Source organism: Wyeomyia smithii, chromosome 1 (genome assembly GCF_029784165.1).
Source record: "Wyeomyia smithii strain HCP4-BCI-WySm-NY-G18 chromosome 1, ASM2978416v1, whole genome shotgun sequence".
Taxonomy (NCBI): Eukaryota; Metazoa; Arthropoda; class Insecta; order Diptera; family Culicidae; genus Wyeomyia; species Wyeomyia smithii.
The window spans coordinates 34144016-34171140 of NC_073694.1; the positions used below are offsets into that span (position 1 = coordinate 34144016).

General features: G+C 39.2%; 1 protein-coding gene across 2 annotated transcripts in view; it reads right to left on the reverse strand.

Moving 5' to 3' along the window:
- Positions 1–27125, reverse strand: part of LOC129718373 (pituitary homeobox homolog Ptx1) — a 166139-nt gene that overhangs the window by 50914 nt on the left and 88100 nt on the right. For both annotated transcript variants that reach the window (XM_055669109.1, XM_055669108.1), the window contains one exon: positions 2715–2849. In XM_055669109.1, the coding sequence (XP_055525084.1) occupies positions 2715–2849 (135 nt within the window). The remainder of the gene's footprint in view (positions 1–2714; positions 2850–27125) is intronic.

The window sequence follows — 27125 nt, forward strand, 5'->3', positions numbered from 1 at the left end:
CTCCTCTTCTTGGCTAAACTGAGTGTTGTAATCCCCAATGTGGATATTGACATCGTGTTTTAAGCAGCGGTCGTATTCACTCTCCAACTGCCCGTAAAATTCATTTTTGTCGTCATCGGTATTTCCCAGGTGTGGGCTATTCACGTTTATAATACTATTTGTTCTGGTTCCTGGTATTAGATTTGGAGATTCGCTATGTTTTATTTAGAACTAGTTGAACGTTCCCAGCCTTACTCGGGAATCAATAATTCATTATCACATTTAACTAAAAATATATCATTTGTCTTAGACCACACGGGGTGAAAATACCCATGTTGGATTATTTTTGGCCCTTTTAGGCTCTTTACCAGACACAGGAGTCACTCTTTTAGATTTTAAATTTACGTGTGTAATTAATTCCCGGCTTCTGAGGACCATACTAATGCCGGGAATACCCATACTACATGACATTCGGCCATTTTCAGGCTGTTTTCCAGAAACCGGAAGTAGCCAGCTTGGAATACAAAATCGTCTGGAGTCTATTAGCAGAACCAGAAATGTTCATGTTGGATGATATTTGGCAATTTAAGACTGTTCCCAAAAACCGGAACTCGCCTTCTAAAATTTCAAAACGGTATCTGGAGTTGATTTCTGGCCTTTGGTCATAATCTCCCATATTAGTCGGTATTTGACCATTTCTGGGCTCCAACATTATGTCGGTTCTAAGAATACCCATATTAAATGATTTGGCCATTCACCTCTAATACACCTCAATAACGAAGAAACCAATATCAATAAGATCAACTGCTGCACAGATATCCGCATTTCTATATAGGATTAGGGATTGAGGATCGATTTTGTGACTAAACTCTGGATACAGCATTTTAGAAATTTGAAAATCACGGGATTGGAATCGGGAGTTATGAATACCATTTAATAAGCAATACCATTCAAGTGAAATTTAGGAATTGATTTTTTTTAATAGTATTCACCATTTAAACTTGGTCTCCAACATTCGGAATTTCAAATAAATTCAAATTTCAAATTCAAAAGTAGGACGTTTCGACCTACTTTTCCTATACCCAGTCATCATTTTAGTCATCTTCAGTGGTTTCTCAAAATACCATGAAATACAAACGCTTATTTAACTAATTCTAAACAACAACTTGCTAGAATATAATTTGCGGCTTTTAACTTTGGAAGAGGGATTCGGGATTAGAAATCAAATACTAGTAATCACTGATTTTCGAAAGGGAGTGCTTATTCAGAAGATATTTGATTTTGGGATGAACATTACAGATTACAGATTATGAGTTAAGAGTTTGGGTATACGAATTTCAACTTAAGCATATCAGAGGTTTAGGACTTGATGATCGTAAAATGAAAAATTGAAATGAGCAGAGGAAATTTAGAATTCAACATTAGAATTTAAATTAAAAATTTTCTATTTCAGTTTTCAATTTGAATTTATCATAATTTTATTTTCATCAATATTAGTTTTCAGACAAAATAGAGTAATTTCGCTAAAGTACTGAAGAGTATGGGATTCAGGAATTAACAGATCAAGTTTTGTGTCCTGAAGATGCGAAATCCTAGGATCGGGATTACAAATTTAGATTCGGTATTTGCATTTTCGAATTTGAAACTTTTAGAATGCCATTTATGATTGAAAATTCTCTATTTTGGAATTCAAATCAAGCTAATCATAACTTAATAATAAATATGCTGCTGTTCTATGTATAGTTGTTCCAGTTTTTATGCAGTTTTCTATACAAATGATGAAATTATCGGTAGAGCGGCAGTATAGAGTTTACAATTTTGGAGAAAGAATTTATTATTAAGTAAATCCGTACAGAATTGCAGAGTAGAGGTTCTGGAAAAATAGGGAGTTTAAATACAAAATTAGGACTTCAGATTTGGCGTTTGAAATTAAAAGCAAAATATTTGAAATCAAAGAGTTACTGTTAGAAAAACAGTAGTACCATACAAATTATATATTGATGATGATGGTTACAAATTTTGACTCTAGGATGTGGAAGTCAATATCTAATACTGATGACGGAAGATTTTTGCAGGGTATCTTCTATTTGGAATTCGACATATTGGGTTTTGAACTTAAGTTTACGGATATAACGGAATTACGGAATTAGGTGTCGTCGAGGTTACATGATATCAGATTTGTTATTTAAAATTCACAGCTAATGATTAAAAATTTTGATTTTGTTATTCAGAACTCGTAGTAAAATTTTTCAAATTTGTAATTTCGATTTCAAACTGAGGATTTCAAGTTTCGTTAATAATATTGGAGATAATTTTCGAGATATAAATAAGTAGTAAGAATTTTTTATATATATTAAAAATAAGGCTTAAGATTGCGATTAGGATGATAATAAAATGTAATTAGCATGTTTTTAGTTCAGAATTCAGTTTCGAAGAAATTTAGTATTTGGATTTTGATATACATGGATTAAAGATTTAACATTTTGTGGTCGAAATCTCATTTTATTAAATTGAAATATCAGAATCCTACGCTGTAAAGAAGATATTCAATACGACGAAGAGTTCTAAATAAATAACTCAAAATTTTTAGTGCATTTGAATTTAAACTTTTCAAAGGAAACATTCGAAATTATATTCGAAGGCAAGTTTGATGCCTCGATTCCTTATTTCTGATTAGAGATTTTGTCATGAGAATCAACCTGAAATTTGAACGTTCATTTTTTTTAAATACTCACCATCATGCTTTCGATCCCGATTACTCCGATTTCGGACCGTCGACGACTGGAAGCCCATCTGCGTGTGGTCGATGCTGGTAACGGCTGACATTGCACTATGACTATTATCACGAAAATCGCCCGTCTCGGCCCACACTGCAACGAAAAGAAGAAAAAAAGAAGCATGAAGTCGTATCTTCGTTGGCAAGTGCATTACGTGCGATAGAAGGTGTGCTCTCTAATGTAATTTAATTCCGGCTAGATAATGCGAGTCCACTTGTGCCGTGGCGCTTTTCGCTTACCGGTGCATCCGGTAAGCTACTATCCCCCCGAGAAAGTAGTAGCTTTGTTCGAAGATGCTTGAGGGCAGATAAAATTGATATTTATGGATTCGTGCTATGTGCCGTCACAGTGGCGAGTAGCGAGATTTCCAACGGCTTACTAAAATGTCATCAAACGATTAAGATGCAATGGGACCAATTTAGCTCTCCTTCAACCCCATATTTTGCACCAACCTGTGTGTGGCAACCAGCAAATTGGCCATCTCGTAAATAACTCAAATCGGCTGACGAAACGGCAAATTATCCAGACAATCCGAGCCGATAATTGGCCGTATGTTTCGTTCGTCGGATCGGCTGCTTGTTAATGGAAAGCGACACTCATGAGGCGAGGACAACATACCCAATCATCGTCAACATCATCATCATCATCGTCGCTACCACCAAGGTTGCTCCACGCGGCATCCCGGGGAAAAAATGTCACTTTCCAACAAGGAACCAATAAATCTTCCCGTCTACCGGCTAGGTTTATGCCAGAGCGCGACACCCAGCGCCGTTTATTTTCCGAGCTAGGAGGAAAGGCTGACGCATCCGCAACACTGCAAGCTGACAAGGAGGACGCATTCGGAGGAATAATAAAAACGCACGTTAGAATGACAAGACAAGAGCCAGGCAGCGAGCGAGGAAAAAATTCCCGCTACAACTGCGAACGAGCATTCCGGACAAGTGTTAAATGACAGTCTTTAAAAACTGTCTCTGCCGCATCGCGGCCGAGATCTCGTGAGCAGCAAGAGAGTGAGAGAGAGAGAGAGAGGGAAAGAAAAACGGGCCTTGCTGACGATAATTTGTAGTGGCGTGTAAATTTACATAATTTTTAACACGTTTTTTCTGCTGCTGTTATTGCCTTGTACCGTTTTGGTTGTCCGTCCGGAACACGGGTCGATTCTTGTTATGGGAGAAATATTTCATGAACCGAGCTGTCTCGGTTTTTCGGGGACTCTGACAAAACGGGAACATATGTGCGGTTAATATTTCAAAGTGGAACGGAGAAAGGGCTTGGCTTCTGGAGTTGTTTTCGCTCGTGTTTGCTAGATATTGTTTTATAGTAAAATAATAGAAAGTTAATTGATTTTCACTGAAAACCGAGTTCTACATGAATTTTCATGTACCTACAAATTTTGTCACCTGTGCGTTGACTCGTCCTCCTGCGTGTGACTTTGATTTTAAAACATATTTTCGTATCTACAATCTCAGGTGGAACTTCCACCGACAGTAAAAGACAACACAATGCTAGCAGATGTGTATCCAATTTATTCCATACTACTGCCGGCAACCGCAATTTGTGCATTTCATTGCCTTTTATTGGAACATATTTCAAACGCATCAAAACATCGACAGAGATTCAGCAACCCTTCCCCTGATCTATTCGGAGGACCGTACTATACTCCTGTGAAAGGGTTGTTCAATTTATCAACACAAGAAGCGGACAGCTTATTTATATGTCCAGTCTAACAAAAGTCAGTCTAACCCCAAGCTATCAAAATATTTTGGTCATACACCGCTCAGACAACCCCTTTTTGGACAGTCTAGGATCGGAACATGTGTGGGATCGAGGTCCCGGACGAAAATATGTTTGCGGTTAGCTGGTTAAATTTTGATAAAATGTGGTTCGACATTGGCGATGCCAAATTCGGGACGAAACAGTTTCAAACGCTACGCTCCGGTGCTCTATGATTGCATGTGACACTTGACACTGCAACAGCAGCAGCAGCAAACGGGCGGCGATGAACGACGACGACGACTACCAATGACGACGGCAGCGACAGCGTAATTTATGTTTACCGAGCCCATAAAACTATCAATAAATTATTTTGATGTTTTAACACCCTTTCTTGTGGGTTTTCCGCAATACGGACACAGCTTCCAACAGTGTCGATCCAGTCAGTGTGCGCTGTTTTTTTCGTCGTCGCCTCTCGTGACAACATTATTACAAACCACATGATGATGGCTAGCACCCGATAATGCTTCCTGAGAGCAGCTTGATCGTTGTTTTTTTCTTTTTTTCCATTGCGTTATGGGATTTTTATTCGCCGCCCTAATTCAATGAAGGTGAAAAAAAACGGAATACAATAGAAGACACAAATTCACACTTCATTGAAAATTAATTCGCGCGTAATGATTATTGCAATTGTTATTGCGAAAAAATCTGTTGCGGGTTTTTCTATGGTTATGCTTTGCTTGGTGCAGAAAACTCAGGATCATGTTTGCCACAGGAAAAAATCTAGACCACGATAAAACACAACTAGTCTTTTGTGGCTAGACAAAAATAAACAGTTGTTTTTAATAGAGTAATTGGAAATAATGGCTTTAGCTGTGGTGCCTTTCATTCTAATCAGTATACTTCTCGTGGTTCGAAACATGCAATGACATTTTTTAACAAATTAAACTGGATTGACTCTCATTCTGGAAAGAATCATCAAACAGAAATGAAGAATTCATTGTTAAATGAGCCATAGCAACCAAAATGAAAAGATAAAAAGTGTTTATAAAAAAGTGACAATCATCTTTATTGTATACTATTTCAAAATGGCGTCTGAAGTTAATTTCCGGATTCTGGCCATCATTCGAGTTTTGAAAATATCCATCTTGAATGATCTATGAAGTCTTTTTTTCCCTTGTAGAAGACTGAACCACTGCGACCATTTTTTGATCTATTGTGGTATGCTTCAACTTACTCTAAGTGCGTACGACCAGGTACATCACTATTTGGCGAGGTAATGTCCTTGCTACATTGCACATTCATCCCAGTTGGGCAACGCACTTCGTGTGACGTTTATTACCTTACCGGGACTTTCCCTCCAAATTTCGGTAGGTTCTATGCGTCCCTTACCGAAGTTACGCAATCTGCGTTGTATTAATACTAGAGATGCACCGAATATTCGGCATTCGCAGAGTAGATGTTCTGAAGTTTCGCTTTCGATGCCACAAAGGTGACATTCGTCATCATCTAGTTAGCCTATCTTCTTGAGATGATACTTACTCGGAAGACCTGTGAATGTCCTCAGGTTTTTCTTATTTAACCTGAGCAGCACGAGGCTTTTCTCGCGGTTTGGCTCTATGAATCTTTTCGATTGTCGTAATCCGCTTTTGACATCCCAACTTGCTTTGATGGTCGCTTTCTCCCATTCACCGAGTTCAGTTTTTAGAGCACTCGGGGAGACTCCACAGAAAGGTTCTGGGCCAACAAAGTTAGTGGATGACCCTTGTTTGGCTAGTAAGTCGGCCTTCTCGTTTCCTTCGATTCCACAATGACCAGGAACCCAGTATAAGTTAACCATGTTTTTCATAGCTATGAAAATGATGCGGATACGGATGCGAATTCGGATGTCAATTTTCATGCGGATGCGGATGCGGATATCCGTAACATCCCTAATCAAGATATTCACTTGCGACGGCAGATCGGCTCCGATAGCACGAACTATGAGTGCGTCATGGGTCTTCGTGGGCTCGAAGATATGTGCGAGAACGGTGAGCTATTTGCAGAGTTCTGTAGCAACAACGACTTTTTCACTTTTTCTCCATGCACCAGTGCACAAAGTCACGTGGGTATTGTTGGACAAACCAAAAATCAGATCGACCACATCTGTATTAACCAAAAATTGGGACGGAGCCGGCTTGATGTTCGGAATTAACGTAGCACCCGCACCACGACTGATCATCTTTTTTTGATTGGTGAGATCCGCCTTCGCATCGCGTGGTTTTAGCACCGGGAGAAGAGGCTCGGACGCCGACTAGAAGATTCAGCTGTGAAGAGATCGTTGGCCAACTGTAGATCAGGGTAGGGAATATTCCGGACGGTGGTAGCGTAGAGTGACAATTGATGGCCATCGATAATGTCTTTATCGAGACTAGCGAGAATAATCTGGCTCAGCTGCCATCCCAAGGAAAAAGTGGATAACAGATGGAAGCTGGTGGAGGATAAAGAAACTGGAAGAAGTAAAAGCCGTGATAGAGCGGGCGAAAATCCGAGGAGCCATGTACAACCTTGTAGACGGAACATGATGCCTATCAGCATCGCCATCAAGGAGGACAGAGAGTGTTTCGACCAACGTGACACAAGGGGCATACGAGGTACCAAAAGGTCATTCTCGATGCTCCGCTGGCAGCGGGAATGGTCTAACTCCACAAAGAGCAGATGGACGCACTGACTTATTCCGAAGATATCGGATCGGGAAAAAAAGTACAAATAACCTAGAGGCGCCATGGTGAAGTGAACTTCCACCTGACACATGGTTGCTTCAGGCAATATCTGCACAGATTCGAACACGCGGGGTCCCCCATGTGTCCCGAGTGCGTAGAGGTGGAGGAGACTGCTGAGCATGTCTTCTTCGTATGCCCCCGTTTCGTAAGAGCGAGGAGTGACATGATGGCTGTGATTGGGCCTCACAATCTAGTCCGGAGGATGTGCGACGACCCGGACATCTGGAGCGCGGCCTGTGCAGCCGCCTCCTAGATTGTCCTGGAGCTGCAACGTGTGTGGCGCGTCGACCATCAACACGCCAGTGGTAGCTAACTACCAGTCTCCAGGTAGTTGGCTAGGAGTTTATAAGAGTGAAGAGGGTGCATCACGCACAAAAGCCACTCCCCGACGTAATACTTAACCGTCATTTCGGGAAGACCAGGGCTGGAGACGGCAGGTTTTAGTGGGTCGGGACAGGGATCAGTAGGTGAGTGTAACTACCCCAACATCTCTCCCCTTGTCTCATCCCCACACCCTGAGTCCTCTTCTCAAGTGCAGTGCTGATAAAAGTCATTTTCCCCAGCAAAATTCTTCGAAAATTACAGCCAATCATTTTCAATTTTCACTTCCAATGATCGCAGCACTCTTTCAGATACACTAGATTTTCGTCCTAGTAACGTGCTGTTATACTGAGATGAAATAGATCGCGCGCATCGTTCACGGTTACGGAATAAAATTTGACGACAAATCCAACCAAGTGATCTCCACTTCAAAGCGAAAAAGAAAAACAAACAGACCACTCAACCGTTGACTTGACAATCTTCGTTAACTGATAAACTGATTTTGTTGTCTTGCTTCCATCGCATGAAATATAATGAGGTGTTTTGACAGTTCACTTCCATGCAAAAAGCGGGAAGGGAGAACTCTGAAAGGATTGTAAAAAAATAACGTTTATGGATGCTTTTTTTCACTTTTATCCAAGAGTGTCAACAAATAACAACCCCGCTCAAGTGTCTGTTTGCAGATTTTCCAGCCACCTTAAAAAAACTCCGAGGCAGCTATTGGATGTATGATATCCAACAAAGCTCCCGAGGTCGATCGCATACTAACAGAGATGCTCAAAGCTATCCATAAGAATACTACGTCAACTGTTCTGCAACTTTTCCGGCTTAGTGAAGGTACTTAAGAAGGGGGATTTGACTGTAACCGACAATTGGCAAGGTATCATGCTACTGTCCATGTGTTCTCAAAGATCTGTGAAAAGTTGTCGGACACAGACGAAGATTGACGCGACTCTCTAACAGATCCTCAATATACTGACAGCACTTGGAAAAAGATAGAGTCAGACGGTGACGGTGGTGTAGTACCACTCTGTATGCTATTTCAGCCATTTTGTCGATCGAATGCTTCGTAGCTCACGCAACACAACTATCGTTTAACTTTAAAAAAGAACACTCGTAGGTTTCGAAAATAAACTCACTTTGCGATAGCTAACAACTGAGAGAGAGGCGTCAGCTGGCTTTGTTTTTATTCTCACGAATGTCATCGTGAACTAGACAAGCAATGTCATTGGGAACCGGGAGGCCTGATCTGATATTATCAGAACTACTAATTTCCTAATTTTTTTTTCTAACTAATTTTCCTTTCTCCTAGAAAGGTATAGCAATCACTGAAAAAAACTAAAGGTATGAAAGTGCTCCATAGGGCGGAATGTCGTATATCACTCGACTTAGTTCGATGAGCTGAGCATTTTCTGTATGTATGTATGTATGTGTGTATGTGTGTGTGCGTGTGTGTGTGTATGTGCAACTTTTTTTTCTCACTCACTTTTCTCAGAGATGGCTGGACCGATTCTCGTGAAATTAATTGCAAATGAAAGGTGTAGTTATTCCATAGGTTGCTATTGAATTTCATTGTAATCGGTTGGTAACTTTGTCCGTTATTTATAAAAATGTCAAATCACGTTATAAAAGCAAAGCATATACAAAAGACTGCTTTTTACGAAATCATTTAAAAATGAAAGGTCTAGTGGCCTCATAACACCCTATTGAACTTCATTGTAATCGGATTTTTAGTTTAGGCGTGTATTAAAATGTAAAAATCACGAAATTTCATTATCTCAGAAACTAAATAAGCAATTTAAACAAAACTGGCGCCAAATGAACGGTCTGTCTTGAAAATCTTTAACTAATTATTGAACATGTGGTTCAAAATTAAATATAAAAGAGGAAATCACGGGTTGAAAAGAAACATATTCCAAAGACTGTTTAAGCTCACTCAATTTGTTCAGAATAGTTGGACCGATTTTCACTAAATTAGTCTCAAATAAAAAATCTAGTTGCGCAATAAAATCCTATTTAATTACACTGTTATTGGACTTCAACTTTGTCCGTTATGTATCAAATTGTAAAAATTACAAAACTTAATTAGGCACCACAGATACTATACAACCGATCTGAACATAGTTGGATTCGATAGATCAAATAAACTTGTCTTTAAAACCATCATAATGTTTAAGCATGTGGTTTAAAAGTTATGGAAAGAAAAGTGGCTCGGAGACTGTTTAAAACTATAGCTACGATCAAAATATGTGGCCTCAACATTTTTCAAATTTGATGTTATACTATAGCCAGATTAGGCAGAATTTGGCCATTTTAGAAAGTATTCCGGCAACCAGTGAAGTAGTCAGGGAGACTGCGAGTTCAAGTCCCGTCTGGATGCGGTATGTTTTTCCAAATCTGTAACATATTTTCAGTTCGCTTATTTTTCGCTTCCCCGGCTGCACACAGTGTCTGCCTTTAATGAACTTGAATGTTAACGGGTAAAAGCCGTTGTTAAAGATAGAAATCAATTCGAAAAAAATTAGCCCTACAGAACACCTTCTGTTGTTGTGTTGCACTCGCAGGCATGACTCAGACTAGCTTTGGTCTCGTTCACACAGATCTATAAAAGTTATCAGCGTCAGCAGACTCTCCTGTATGTGATGAGACATTCCTTTCAGTCGCATAAACAACGCCTGCACAGCAGGGTGTGTAGCTAGGGGTGAGCAATAGAATAAGTCGGCAGTGGATTTTTCGCGTAATGTATTTGAAACATATTTAATTCATGATATTTGCATGTGTAAGTGTTAATGTATGCTCATATGTATGTGAATGTTAGGTTTTCAATGTTCGTTATAGTTGTGCTGTTTACTACCAGAAATTCGTTATTGAGAGTGGAAAATAAATCCAACAGAAATTTTCAAGGTATTTTTTTCAAATGGGAGTGTTGTGTAATTCTATTTGAACAAATAATAAGTTCGAATGAGAAAGGCTGGGTCTCACCACTAGGTGGATTGATTTGGGTTTTTAAATTTCATCTATTTGTGTAAATTCTTAAAGTTTATTAAAAAAATAATTTTATCAATTGTTTTAACTTTTCCAGTCTAAAGCAGCGGGTTTTTAAATAAAATCCTGAATCGTTTTTCCACCGTTACTATTTATCTTGATGGCCCAAACTAGAAAAAGTTGCAAACACAAAGGCGAATAAATATCGAAAACTTTTTAAAAAAAATTAATTGATCGCTGATGCCAAAAGTTGTCTCAAAATCGCAAATAAACCCTATTGCGACCCCTCGATTGGCACGCATATCACCTTGTAGCACAGGTACTTTGGACTCAACGGCAGTGTCAGTCATTTTCCCAGGGTTATGCAAAATTAAAGATTCTAGAATCCAACGATCAATCTAACAAGTTTAAACTGCACTTAAAATTATTATGTTATTAGATTCATTCATAAACTATTCTATTCAAGTGTTTATAGTAAAAAAATACATGCTAATAGCAGAAACTGAATCTCTAAAGAAAAAAATTATACAAACTAACTTTATTAAAGGTATCCTAAAAGTCCACTAGGGTCAAAAGAGAGAGGATCCGAGACCTCGTGTTCCTGTGCTAACGAACATTTTTCAAAAGGATATAAGGGACAAGGAATACTGAACGTAAGACACAAAATCAATAGTGTTAAACTCATAAGAAATCTTGCTTATGGTCTACCTTATAGTATTTTTTTAATTCTGGTAAAATACGGTTTATTACTTCGCCTGCTCGTTGGCCTATCACCCACAATACATTTGAAAGCCTTAAAAAAGTACAAAAAACCTATAAGCGTGTGAACGGTATCGCAAAAAATTCATTAAATTGCGTTGAGAATTCATTTAAAAGTGGCTAGATGAGTTTATAATATTTCGCCTAAAGTCATCACATATTAAGCAGAAATTTTGGTTTGAAAAACAAGAAATTTATAGAATCAAAAAATCGTCTCAAATTCGTCAAAACAAGCAAAGTTGAAACAATCGTCAAAAATTAAAAAAAAATCGTAAAGTAGTAAAACAATGTTAAAAAAATGCAAAAAAAAACTGTCTAAAAAGTATTAAAGGTTCGATCAAAATAAATATAGTCGGTAAAATAAACATTATTATACAGTTACCCAAAACAGCTTTTTGGAACAGTATCATAAAAGTCGAACGACTTTTATGATATGAAGTATCATAAAAGTCGTTGGAAGTAGTCGAAGAGAGATTAAAAAATAACAATAAACGATAGTTGGTTATACTTTCGGCTGAGCAGTCTTGAATAAGTAGAACGATCTGGTTTATTACTGTCCGACGTTTCGTCACTGATCAGTGACATCTTCAGTGACGAAACGTCGGACAGTAAAAAACCAGATCGTTCTAGTTATTCAAGACTGCTCAGCCGAAAGTATAACCAACCATCGTACAATTCTCAACAGTCGAACTCTCATACAACAACTAATAACAATAAAAATAATATGAAGTCGCTTGCGAAATTTCAAGCTTTCTACTGGGGACAAAAATTCTTCCGAGTAAATGCTTCAAAACTGGTAGAAATCAATGAACAGTTGTCATCAAATCATTCGAAGAGTCGTGATATAAACATCAAATTTTGAAATGGTCTTGGTAATAGTAATTGTGGAAATTTGTCATAAGTTTTTCAAAAACAAAATGATAAAATGTAATCAAATTTTTTTCTTCAAATTCGTCGAAAAGTCGTTAAAACGTTGTCGTGTTTGAAAGTTTTTTAAAACAAGATAAACAATCATCAATATTATAGCTTCAAGAATGTGGTAAAAATACAATTCAAAATTTGGGAAAGAAATATGAAAATACACTGGGTTCGCTTTTTACGCGGTTGGTTATACCGCATTTAAAAGATTAGATTAGATATATTCATACTAAACTTATTTGATACCGCGTACAAACCATCTTTCGAATCGAGTAAAAATAATCCGCGTTATTGTAGAAATATCCCGTTCAAAAAAACGCATAAAAACCACCCGCGTAAAAAGCGACCCCAGTGTATTTAGAACAATGAATACATTCATACACAATACAATTGATAATTAACAATTGAAAAACGTCAAATAAAAAGAGAACAGGTAAAGGATATAAAGACGATGAATGTAAAAATGTGAAAGAATACTATGCATGAGAGAAGAAACTATCAATAAATAAGACAGTAAATTGAGAAGATTCTTGATCGATTTTTCTGGCCAAAAGCAAAAAAAAATAACTCCCTGCATTCGAGCGATCCTGCTCACGATCGCCCAAAGGCCAACCAACCATTCATCGAAAACCATTCGATGCGTATAGCATCCTTCCAAAACAATAACACGCCGTGCTCGGGTGGCAAAAGTGCAATCTCCCATGAAAATTTCCATCCGAAAAATTTGACACCAAAGAACAAAAACCGTACCACATCGTGTTCCGCCCCGGTTCGGCTGGAAAATTATCCTGCCAACTACTCGGTAGGTAAGGTATACATCATCAGCATTCCGCCAGCGTTCTCCTGGTTCGTTCTGGCCCCGACTCTGATCCCGAATGAAGCACAAGAAGATTGGGAAATGCGTTAGGCGAAATTTACTTCCCAAAAGGCACTGCTCCTTTCCGCTGCACGACTTTCGGTCCAGATCCAACCGTCCTCTCGTTGGCTATCTTCATAAATCTCAATTTAAACATTTCGCTGCCGGGGGACTCTTTGCCTGCCAGCCAGTCAGCCAGCTTCGGCCGTGGCCTTCCGGGGGCAATCAACTAAGGGAAGATGAACTGCAAAAAATCGATTTTTTCAACACTACGGCGAACGGCACCAACGAAGGATGATGATGGTGATAACGATGATGTTGGTGATGATGATCTCTTCGAGCGTGTCCTGAATCCTATCCTTTTTTTGTTTCTGTGGCGGACAGTGTTGTGGTTGTGGCTTGGCGGGACCAACCCCGGGCCAATCATGGTATTGATTTTTGCCACAACAATGGCGCACAATGGCTTCGAGTGAATATTTATGATTCCCGAGCACCATTCCTGCAACGGAGGTGATGATTTACTGTATTTATTTAGAGAAACCCAATATTTATGTACATCGGGTCGTGATCGGCACATCTGGCTTCCCGGGAACCATAAATTATATATTATCTTTCTCGTTTCGGTCGGTCTGTTGGGAGCGGGTGTCCTTTTGCGGATTTCTCCGTGCGGATCTGCTTACACTTGTCGGTGTCCTTCTCGAAGACCACAGCCAGAAAGAGTTGTGAGAGAATAGTATTACGCAATACGATACCGTGCTAGTAAAGTGAATGATTGTGAAGTTGATGGAGAAGGCTAAATCATTTTGTCGTTTTTCTCGTTGCTCGTAAATGTTTTGTAACTGAGAAGCGAACTTTTCTATGCTGGGTATCCAAGCTATCGAACATTCGCAAAGTTTTTTTTATTGTTTAAAGTGTGAACTGTTCGTGACCAGCATGCTTTTCCCGAGGCTAAAACTCCGGAGTGCCAAGGTGGTAATCTGACGGTCCAGTTTTATGTGGGGAGATTTATATTTATTGCTCCTACTTATGACGATCAAACGTGCCTCTGTTGCTAACTGCAGATAAATAAACTATCAGAAGCTGTTCCGAAGTTCGGCACTTACGGGAAGAAACCAATCCGCTGGATGCTGGTACCGAGGTAGGAGGTAGTAAACATAATTTACGATCGATGCGCTTCGCTCCGGTGACACTTTCGCTGGCTGTCTCCAGCACTAATCTATATTTATAATTAATTTCCCCTAATTGGTACTAAACGTTTTGAGTCATAAAATCACACACGCATAAAAAATTAACACCAATAAAAACATTCCACGGACCCGAATCGGCCGCCTTCTGCGGAAGCGCGGAATTTCGAAGTCATTTGTCACGTCTGATGAACGGTTAATCCCGGCAGTGCTAGGAGTGCGCTTCGTTCCTCCTGAGAAGGCGCTGCATGTCAGCTGCATGCGCTGTGCAGGGCACCGAAGCATCGAACGGTCTTAGCATTATTACCGGAGAAGCTTTAGCTGTTGGTAATTATAGTGCTTCACAAACTATGCGTCCTCGTTGCCTATCATTTCGTATGGTGATTAGTTGAATGCTAGGTAGGCTAAATTAAAATTTGCAATAAGTTGCTTTATGGTTTCACGTTAAGTACTAAATAATAACTTAAGGGATTTAGGAATAATTGTCATACAAAGGTACTCTTTCACCCATGATTTGTAGTTGAACGTTAAATTTGGTCATACTTTCTATGCAGACTTCTAGCTTCTAACTCATGTAGAATAATATTAGATAATAATACATCGAAATGCGAAAAGTTCATAGAAAGCTACTAGTTTCTGTTTGCTCTATTTAACCATCGAGTTGCCTTTATTCCACTTCTTCTATGTTACTATTCAATATCGATTACATCCGATTCTTTGGCATCCCTTAGGATAATGCTTCCTCCCTCCTTGAAGTAAGTCTCGATTACTGTATATCCGACCAAGACAATGATGCTGATGATGATGCTGATGATGATGATAGAGATGAACACCAACCACAACAGAGAAAATCCATGCGTCCCGGCTTTTGCAAGTTAATATTATTCATCCAACCCCTAGTCGGGCAGGTTCAAGACCTGTTTCGAAGCGGTTTGGGAGGAAAAAAGTGGGTTGCGTTTCGGGAACAACAAGCCATATGGGACCAATTTTCTGATCAAATGAGTTTTTGCCTCCTTCCAGAACCGGACCCGAAGCGTTAGGGTTTTGGCATACACTGCTGTAGCAGTAATCACTGCAATATGTAGAGTGTCCTAGCCTCTAGCCCATCTTCATCTTCATGTAGCTGAATAAGGACTCGGTCCTAACTGTTCCTTGGGGTCCACTTTGTTTGCGGCCAAGTGGCATAATGGATGGTTACATTCCAATTTTCCAGCAGATGAATAGATGGGGACGCCGTGCCATCTCGTAGACACACTAGCGACACAAGCCTGCTGAATAAACGTTCCCACGGCACTTACGCCGAAGAACCAATTTGCGCAAAGATTACTTACTATCGACTATACCGCGCCGATTGTTTTGTCAAAGCTAATCCCAGTGGGCCGAAGAATTAGAATTAATCTCTGACTCAACAGTGCTCTGAATCAGAGTGTCTGTAGGTCGACGACGGCGCCACGTCATGAGACTTTTGACAAATAATGCACTCTAGGTTGAAGCTCGAGCTCTGATTCAAACCGGCGCTGAAATGATTGATATTTAATCCTTTCTTAAGCTAAGTCTGTGTTGTGATTTGAGACTGATTTTGATTGAGTATTTCATACAAAAATTTTACATTTAAGAGACCCCCCGCAACAATGTTGAAACGAATGAAAAAATTAAAAATCACACTTGACAACATCCACCGCCGTTCATCCCTGAGCTGCTGTGACTAGCACACGGACAGCAAAAAAGCACACGATTGGATGTGCGATTGCAAATATTTGACCACGCCGCTGTTATTTACCGCTTTTATCTCCCGGTGCCATTGTTTTGGGTAGCTTGGTATGATTGCTGATTAAACTACTGGATTTATGACACGTGAAATTTTTATTTCTCATTCAACCGTGATGACGCGTCTTACGTAGTGTGTTTTATGTTTTGTTTGCTTGAACCGAAATCACCTACGCTGCCTGCTGACTTGACGGGTGCTATTTTGGCCGCTATCTTGAACCTTCTCGGCTTTAATCGAGCTTATATTTAACTACTTTAATCGCCTTCGACTATTTTAATTCGAATACGACCTATTCAATGTGATGGATGCGCATTCATAAGACTTGGGATTATCCAATGTCAAATAAAAGTGATCGTCGTTGAACACGAAAAAAAAATCTCTCACAGTCTTATTTTCGCGTTCGGCTAAAGCCACACAGAAACAAATTACGAATCATTGTCAATACGAGTAGCTCACCGCTCTTGACGTTTGCGGAATGCTCACACTTTTGACGTAGTTCACCGATGTAAACGACGACTATTTATATTGGATTAATGCCGAAAGGACCCCGTCCACCCACTCGGGTCAGTGGTTTATAACGCGCCAAAAACTGTCTGCCGTTACGATAGTTACGAACGACTGGCTTCGGTGCTGAAACAAATCGTGCTGATGGATTGAGGTTAAGTATGTTTTGGCCATTTATTTACTTTAGCGAAATGAGTATTTCCAATCAGGAAATGAAATGTTTTTAACAACAATTCTACAGTCGAACTCTCCCACCCAGTTTTTAACAACTGTTCAAACGCTGATAACGCTGATTGGAGTAAAATTGAAAATATTTCTGAGGCAGTTAAAATATAATAAAGAACTGTCGAAGAAGAAAGTTTAAGGATACTTCATACGTGCATGCACGTTGTCGATATTTTTCAGAAAATAATTTCTCCATACGTATAAAAAAATAGTCATAGCATCAAATAATCTCGAACAATTATTCTATATATCTCAAACTCGAATAAATCGCTTTAAAACGCTTATATACTGCAGAGACCTACTAACCAATAAAAATTACTCCTATGATGAATTCTAAAAACTTTTAATGAAAAACTTTATTCGTAACAAAAGTTGGTGCATAATTTTTGAGAATTAAAAAATATTTTGTCGAGTCCGACTGAATTTCGATGTCACGCACCTTAATAGTGTAATTTTACTTACTAAGAAATTACTATTATTTATCAAAGATTTTGTAGATGCACCTCTTTGATCGATCACTTCGGGTGCAATTGAGAGCGTGCATCTCAACTCCGTTCGGTAACTTGAGTGGTGTACCTCAAGGAAGTAACTTGGGACCGTTGCTTTTTGCGATGTTTTTCAATGAAGTTAGTATTTTACTTGGTGATGGATGTGAACTTATATATGTGGATGACCTAAAACTATATTTCGTCGTAAAGTGCATAGAAGATTGTCACTGTGTGCAGCTGTTACTGGGAATGTTTGTAGAACGGTGTTAGGCGTCGTACACAAATTACGTAACGCCAAAAATCTAGATTTCAGACCCCTTCCCCCCCTATGCAACGATAAGTAACGTTCGATATGACTCCCCCCCGTCAAATTAAGTAACGCTGAACAACCTGACCCCCCTCAAAATTTTCAATTTCGAGCCAAAATCGTAGTTACGTAACTGTCCTTACTACCCCCCCTCCCCACTATGTAACAATAAGTAACGCAGACTCAACCCCCCTCCCCCCTTCATGCGTTACGTAATTTTTGTACGACGCCTTATCGTAAAAAACTGGTTGTCAGCATCTGTAAATGCTCTGTAATGACATTTCTTCGGAACTCGCAGCTTATAATGTTCAACTACAACTTCGATGGAGTCGTGCTCAACAGGATTGAAGAGATGAATGATTTGGGTGTGATAATGGATAAATTTTTTTTGCAAGTCATCGATCCGCCGTCATTGCTAATGTTAATCATCATTTGAGGTTTTTAACCAAATAGCCTTAGATGTCTGGAGTCTACGAATTAAAAGTCTTCAGAAACGAGTTGTCCGAATTACTTTAAGAAACTTGCCATGGCGTGACCCACAGAATTTGCCTCCATACGGTGAACGGTGCAATTTTGATACCCTGGCTCCACGACGCAAGCTTCAGCAAGCAATGTTCGCTACTAAGCTTCTGAACAATGAAGTTGACTGCCCCAGACTGATGTCATTACTTGATATTTGTGTTTCATCTCGTGCACAGCGTTTGGATTTAATAAGCCTATGTCTTCGATGATACGTGCATTTACTTCTGCTTGAGATTTGTTCAAATTTGGTGAACGTTCCAGTTGTTTCTCCTGTAAAGTAGCAAAATCCGTTTATTTTATTATACGACGTTGACGATCTTTTGTTTTACTTCCAATAACTTTTTTGTACGATTTTATTCATCTTGATTCTATTTTATATTTTTCTATGATTTATTGCGAAGTTTTGAATTAAGATTATGCATGTATTTGTTATATTTTTACAACCTTTTGACATTATGAATTTTTACATTAAAAAAAGAGACTTCCAGAAAGCGTCAACAGTATCTGACCGAAAAAGCAATTGCAAAAGTATTCTATCAGCCACCCTATATTTACTGCCTCGAACTAAATTTGCTGAAGAAACATCAAGCAAATCGTTTCACACTGTTCCTTGTGTCACTGGAAACCGCCACTCGAAAAGTGAAAATCAGAGTCAATGTTCATAATATAGAGTCGCGCAAAGATGAAACCAAAGGAACCAAATCAGTGTCAGACGAGGGTACCAATCGAGCAATGTAAATAAACAAGGCGATATTGTTAAGAGTGGATGAAAAGTGTTGTAATTAAGCGTGATGAAGAATATGTGTTTTTCCGAAGTTTTAACTACACATTTTAATTCAACATTAAACCTGGACACTTGTTCAGTTAAAATTAACAAAGCATTATCGGTGTAATCTTTCAAAACTGTGTACCTTGTGAAGAATTTAAAAAAATGTTATTCGCTTATGCATGGTGAAAAACAGAACTGTATAGTTCTTGGCAACAAACGACACAAGAACTCTGTTACCGTAACGATAGATTTTCTCTTTTTGCGCGACTCTATATACACATAGACTCTGGTAAAAATAAAACGAAACTAGCAACATAGAAAAGGATCGAAGCAGGCCATGGCCGAAAACGGACGCCATAATTTCGCTTGCATGATGCGTGTAAGTTAAAAGTGTTATCGCCAAGTGAGTTTATTTTCAAAATTTTCAAGTGATTTCTAGGAAAGTTTGTGGATAATTGTGTTGCGTGTGCTGCGAGACTCTTACTACACTGAAAATAAATCGCACGCTAATCCCTTATGCTCTTTACATATGAATGTCAACGAACCTAATCATTCTATTATGTCGACCCATATCGATTTTTATTGGAACGTTTTGGCTATTTTAACGTTTTGGCATTTGACGTGTGTAAGCGTTTAACGTTTTGGCATTTGACGTGTGTTTAAAGACCATGTGGCAGAGATTACGCTCTAAGAAGAACTAGTTCTATTGATCAGCTTGCAAGCCATCCGCTCTCGATCAAAATTTCGTTCTTTTAAAGTACTGACTCTTACGATCAGCTCTCGAGCGAATTACCTGCATATACAGTTGATTGAGAGAATTTATTATCGACATCGTTTTTGGCACAATTTGCGCTAACCACAGAACAACGGAGACATCTATCCCGATTATACGTACCGTGCAAAAAAAACGTGTGAATAACCGTGTAAAAATGTAACTGTTGAAAACCCGCTACTATAGTCTGTAACCGTTACCAATACTTACTGTAACTGTTTTACGCGAGGACGAAAAATCATGCAAAAACCGTGTAAAAAAAAACGTTATTTGAAAAAATCGACGTAATAAAATCGCGTTATTTGGAAAATCAACGTAAAAGAAGAGCAAAAAAGACTTTACTGTAGATTCAAAAGATCAGTGAACCAGTTCTTTCGCTTTTTCCGTTCCTCTTTTGCCATCCATTTGTGTGCGTTCTCGTCGTTAGCCAACTCGTGAGCCTGTGTGTGAACTGTGGCAAGTTAATTTTTATCCTTATTCTCGCGGCTGGTGGGTGGGTTATGCATGAGGCATTCAATGGAAAATAAAAAAAATAATTTTTTTTCTGATGTCCTTTCTGATTTCGCTGAAACTTTGCACAGTTGTTCCCAGTTGATAAAGAGGTCATTCTACACTATCAGTTCCTCATGTAGACTCACAACTGCTGTTTCAAAAGGGCCTATCCTAAAATGTGACTGCTGAATAAAATATTTTGTATCAGAAAAACGACTTGTTTGATTGAAATGGCGCCTTCAGCAAAGTTTTTTTTTTATTCTCGCTTATTTACCGTCGGTCTAGTTCCGCCACTGTTGTTGTGCCAATCACCGACGCCCGGGGAGGCGACTCCACCCAGGACCCTAACTCACGAACCGTTGATTAGTTGTAGATAATAAAATTGCGATTCTAGAAAAAAAAGTTGAAGAGGTTGTTTATAAGACACGGCCGCAGAGGTAACGTAGAATACGACCGCCTGTCTTATGTCAATGTCTTTCCTGGAATAGGTTTGGGAATACACTCAATTGGGGTTAGTTAATTTAATAATCTTTTTGCTCCAGATGACGTTTACTTCTGTAGCCGGCACCGCGGTTTCACTTGCTGCCGTATCCAAAACAAGAATGAAATTGAATTGTTTTGTGGCTGTCTTTTGTATCAAGTTGCACAAAGATATCTTAATTTAGGCAGTGGCTACAAAGAGGCTATAGACAAGGGCAAATAGTGCATTCTTTTTCTAAGATAAAAGTTCAAATAACAATTTTCTGCATTTTACGATAGCTTAGATAATTATACAACTGATTGCTGAAATTAGTAAGATTTGCGCGAAAAACTATGTGATTCAGGCTCAATAGCTCAGAAATTCTTCAGATAAACTTTGAGGAAAATTGTATTTGTCAATGTTATTTATTGACAAGTGAATATTTTTTCAACATGGCAAATTTTTTATTTAGTTTTGGATGATTTACAGTGATAATAAAATTCTACATGAGGTGATTTAATAGCAATTATGTATATATGAAAATTTCTACATAATGTACACGCAAAACTTTTCCTTATTACTTAAGAAGCAATAGCGCAAAATTGCCTTTTGGGTAACAAACCTTTTACTTAAAAGGCAAAAAAATTCTTCCCCAGTCAAGTAACAACACATACTGCCATATATTTAGCACGTGTTACGGGAGTACGACTATCTAATAATGGTCGTTTCAACCACATGCAAGATTTTTTTCTGTCGAAAACTGCTCCCTTTCCATCTCAAGCAAAAAAAAAAATCACACACCGTTGCATATGTTGCACATGTTACAAGTTTCTTCAATCTCCATATCATCCGGTGTGCGTGTATTAGTTCGCATAAGGAGTAGAGAAAAATTATGACAATAGCTGCCAAGCAGCATTTTCCCCGTCATAGAGTATGCAAACGTTGATGATTTCAAAGACTTGAAATGACATCACGATCTGTAAACTGCGTTAGAGAAAAACAAAAACATTCGCTTATCGGTATCTAAAACACATACTCATTGGTTCATGAAAACTCATTTGCACCTGTTTGAAAATACAATACTCGTGCCTATCCAGACAATATTCGCAACTTCGGCAACTCTGGTCATACAGTATTACATATTTCCATTTCAAGTAAACACTGGGGGACGAAACGAAAATGTTTATAATTAGACATTTGAGGTTGACGGTTGAGATTCTGATTATGTGTGGATGAAGGGGACAAAAATGAACCTGATCGTTGCATCAATACAAATGCAGCGAGTGAAGTCTTGCTAACACATGCATTGCGGTGCTTGGCTGTATGTTCTCCTCCAGAAACACATACAAGCGTGTGGCCGTCATAATTTTTATTACTTTTTGTTTGTTACTCTTTGTGTATAATGCGCAGTCATAAGACACAATAAGTAATAAAAAATTGCCCTAAAATAGTAAAATGTTCCCCGTTTGCGTTGGGTGTATATATGAAAATTGCTATAAACTATACAGCATATATAGCAAGCCACCCACGCTAGCCGCACGTTATATAGCAAGCCACGTACGCTATATAGCAAGCCACACAAGCTATAGACATGCACATACACGCTATAAACATACACACACGCTATACAGCTAGCCACGCACGCTATATAGCAAGCCACGCTCTCTAGCCACACGCTCTATAGAAAACCACACACGCTAGCCACACGCTAAATAGCAAGCCACACAAGATATAGACATGCACAGACACGCTAGCCATGCACACGCTATATAGCAAGCCACACGCGCTATAAACATGCACACACGCGCTACAGACATGCATACACGCCATAAACATACACACACGCTACAAAGCAAGCCACACATGCTAGCCACACACCTTATATATTAGGGACATACGCTACAGATGTTCACACACGTTATGTGCACACACCTTATATATACATACGCTGGATGATGGTGGCTTCTCAAACCACCTGGCGGTGCGAGTCTCTTCTAGTTTCGGGTTGTATTCACCCAACGATATCTGAATTGGATTACCGCTGGGGGGGTCCAACTCAGATCGAAGGGAAGCCGAACTGAAAGAGGTGGGAACTGCAGCTAACCACTACCACCGCCACTGTTACCCGCTGCTGATCCATTTCGCCTACTGCCATTGGTGTTGATGTTCGCTGCTGTTATATGCCTAGTGCTAGTGCTTATATAGCCCAAAGACATACGCTGGATGATGGTGGCTTCTCTCGCGTAGTGCCACACGCGCTATAAACATGCACACACGCCATAAACATACACACACGCTATATATCAAGCCACACAACTTATATATTAGGGATACACGCTACAAATATTTACACACGTTATGTGCACACACCCTACATACGCTGTATGATGGTGGCTACTCAAATCACCTGGCGGTGCGAGTCTCTTTCAGTTTCGGATTGTATTCACCCAACGATATCTGAATCGGATTACCGCTGGTGGGGTCTGCATTTGGACGGGTGCTTAAATGATTTTCCAATCGATTGCTGCAAAAATGACAGAAATCGGTTTGAAACTGACTGGGTTTAAAACGTTTGAAATTGGACAATTTTTGTGACGCTCTCGATGTTTTTCGGTTTTGAAATTGGGTCCCTGTAGTTGTTGCCGTAAGACGTATTCTACGTCAATAAATAGACCGTAAAAATATTTTTTTCTGCACCAAACACTTAAAATTGTCACAAAATCTAAAATATCTTGAAAAGTACCAATTTTAAAAATCTAATTTTTTACGCATTGAGGACGGCAATATGTACTACTATCTGTCAAAATTTGGTGATGGTAAAATGAAAAACAAAAAAAGTTTTTAACGTTTGATTATTTTATCATTTTTGCTCAGAAATTATTTTTGGAGATTTTTTTCTGTTGTTGTTATAAATTATGGCTAAGAGCATGACACAAATCCAACGCGCAGTTTTTTGGTTAAATTAACTATTCAATCGATTATACCTGCCAAGCAATTATACCTACCTATATTATTTTCCAGTCAAATAGCTGCTTTAACTGCACGCAAAAGTTTAACTTATTATTCGAACTGAATTTCTATTTTTATCAACGGCTTTAACCCGTTAAATTTCAAGTTCATTAATTAGATAGTGTGTGCAATAGGGAAAGCGAAAAATAAGTGAACTGGAAATATGATACAGATTTGGAAAAATATGCCGCATCACGACGGGACTTGAACCCGCAATCTCTCAATTTGAACCCGCAAATCCGCAATCCCGGAGATTGCGGGTTCAAGTCCCGTCGGGATGCGGTATATTTTTCCAAATCTGTATCATATTTCCAGTTCACTTACTTTTCGCTGGATTGATTTGTAATCAGTGGTAATAAAATTAAATAGAAACATAACATATGCTCAATATTCTTTTGAAAAAGAGGTAACATTCACCATTGATCTTGGAATTTGTTAGTTGATTTTGACATAGAATTACGTCTCACGGCGAGGGTAGTGGCACAAATTGAAAAACCGAAAACATCGAGAGCGTCACAAAAATTGTCCACTTCCAAACGTTTAAAACTCAGTAAGATTCCACACAATTTCCCTTATTCTTAAAGCAATCCATTGTAAAATCATCTATGCACCCGCCCAAATGCAGAAAATAGTAGCCTTATTGGAACGCCGATCTCGGGCTTCGAGCTTTCCCGAACACGGCCGACAAAATTTTATACCTAGTTTCCCGAGAATGCGCTATTTTTGATATATAGGACCCTGCTCCAACCAATCAGTTTACTATTGGATGGCTTCTAGGATAGTCTAAGCTAAGCGGAAGCGGATAGCAGCAGCGTTATATGCGATCGATGTTGCAAGAGCTTGATTTACTGCGAACTGGATCGACCAGCAGTAAGCAGAGCAGGCGGCGATTTCGAATATCTCGTTTTCGTTTAAAACTCATTATTCATAGTTTCGAAAAACGGATTTATAAATTGATTCTCATTCTGTTGTTACCGACCTTGGTAGCATTTTCTACCATTCTCAAAATTTTATCAGCTGCGAAGTTGTCCATAACAACTAGAAAACAGAATCTAACAATACGCGCAAGCAGCAGAAAAATCTAACTCCTTCACACTCGAATTTTTATATTTTATTTTATTGAAATATTTTTCTTTTTATGTACTTTTTCGTGCCTGGACAACAAAGCCAGAAAATGAATTAGGACGAAAAAAGTAACATATGGCGTATTATCGAGCACAGAGATTAAATTAGTGAAAAAATGTTGAAAAAATAGAACAACACAGAAACAAAACCAAAGTCTATAAAAGGATTATTTCACAGTGCTGAACAGGGGTGGAAAATAATCTGAATTTTGATTGAGTTTGCTGTAGAACACACTAGAGGCAGTAACAAATTTGAAAATAAATATTCCAAATCTGGCGATAAAGCTTTTTTAGAGACCGATAAATAAATATAGAAAATCTTCTTCAACCTTAAAAGACCACATAAACGACTAAAAATATCAAGTTGCCTTAACATATACTAAAATTGGCTTCTGAAATCGCTAAAAATAATCTGCATTTCCAATCGCTTCTAAAATCCACTAAAAACGCAAACAATAATAAAGTAAAACACCCGATTTGGACTTCAAGAGATTTGCTGGGATAAGTGCTGATGAAGAATTATTTTTACTAGCGAGTTTTTTCTTCGACTACAACCAATCTATTTCAATCTTCACTTCCAACGAACGCAGCACCCTTTCTGCAGATTTTCATCCCTGTAACCACCTGTCAAAACCGGATGAAATAATTCACGCGCACTGTTCCCGGTCACGCAATAAAATTAGCTTCACGTTCTTAATGCAAAACGGAAACAAAAATCAAGCAGCAATTGTTGTCTAAACGAAACGCCAAAATTGATCCAAAAGCTACTTTTCAGGGTATTTTTTCCCATCCACGACTAGTCGCGTAATGTCACTGTACAGTACACAAACCGAGTCTACAAAATCACGCGTCACGCGTAAATGCGAGGAACGTAAAATAAAATATAAGCGATATTCTCAATTGACCCACGAGTTGCTTAAACACGTATTTAAAGTATAGAAGACGTAAACAAAATAATGCCAAATTTAGTGACGATCTCAAGGATATATTTTTTGGTTCAACAATTCACTACACGGACTAACATTCATTAAACAGAATCATTACATCGATTTCCACCGCAGGGAACAACGATTGCTCCTCTCGGTTTAGCAACCGAATACTATCGCCGTACAAATTGTCTCCTCGATGGTTATCGCCCATTACGCCGCGGTGGTGTAACCGGAGGCTTTGCTATCCTTTCGTTTCGCCGTTCATTTTCTTCCGTTCTTTTGTAAAAGCGGATGTAACTGGCTTTTTATAACGCTACACCGTTTCGGAACGATTCTCGCGCAGCTTGGGGCATCACCATACGAGGATACCGAGGTTCGTTTGTCGCTGAGGATTTTTCAACCAAACGATAGCAACAAGATGGTTATGATGCTGTTTGTGCTGTCGAAAGGGCGGCAACAAGTGCTCAACTATGCCACAGCGTGTCAGTAAATATTTGTTCAGATTATGTTACATAATGATGAAGCTCACATTGATAGTCAATTTCGAAACATCTCTCGAAGACGTCTCGTCACATCAAAGTTTGCGCAGTAAACAACATCAAATAGGAGTAAACAATACACAACTATTTCCTAGACGATAAACTACGCCGCGAAGGTTGCGAAACTGCTGTAATTCCGTTAACCTTGGTATGCAGCCTTCGTGCAAAGTGCAAAAATTTACGATATTTGCACTTGTTGCAATTCAACTAAATTGCATTTACCCTCGTACTGCAAAGCGGGTCTGCCAGCAACAACGGGGCGGACAGAGATTAGATAAACCCCTCCACAGCAACGACGTTGACTTGCACTGCTGCCAGGTACGGATCGAATTTAGAACGACCTAGAAACTAGATAACAGAAATAGTTGTACAGCACTCGAAATAAAGCTGTGCGCCAGCCAGCCAGTCCGCCGGAAGGTTCATACATGTATGTGCGGTTCAACTAGCAGCAAAAGCTTGATTAACAAAGCTGAATTGCTCTCCCCTCCAGGCTACCAAGGACAGCTATTGCTGGATGGCTGATTGATTACACTGCGACGGGCGACGTTGTCATCCTCCCACCGGCGCGGCGGGCGGGAAGAGCGCATCAATTTAAATTAAGTTTCGATTTCGTCACCCGTCAATTCGCTTTAGCTTGCTAATCTGTCTCATCTGTTCTCAATCTGGGACACGGACACGAACAACGGCCAGAGGGAGCGAACATGTGCGTAATGCGTCTTAAATTATCCTGGTGGCCATATAATAACGATTCGGTGCTAGCTCGGGTCACGTTGGTTAGGTGGAGCGGGGAAGGCTTTTCTAGGTTTGGGTTTGGGAAGGTTACTATCATTTGTTTTCGGTGTTTCCCTCGTTTCGTATGCATTATCGGATGCACCCTCTAACGGAGATTCTGGATTGTAATCATGGGTTGGATAGAGCAGAGATTGTTTTTGCTTTGGTTGGACCTGTTGGAGGAAGTGGTGG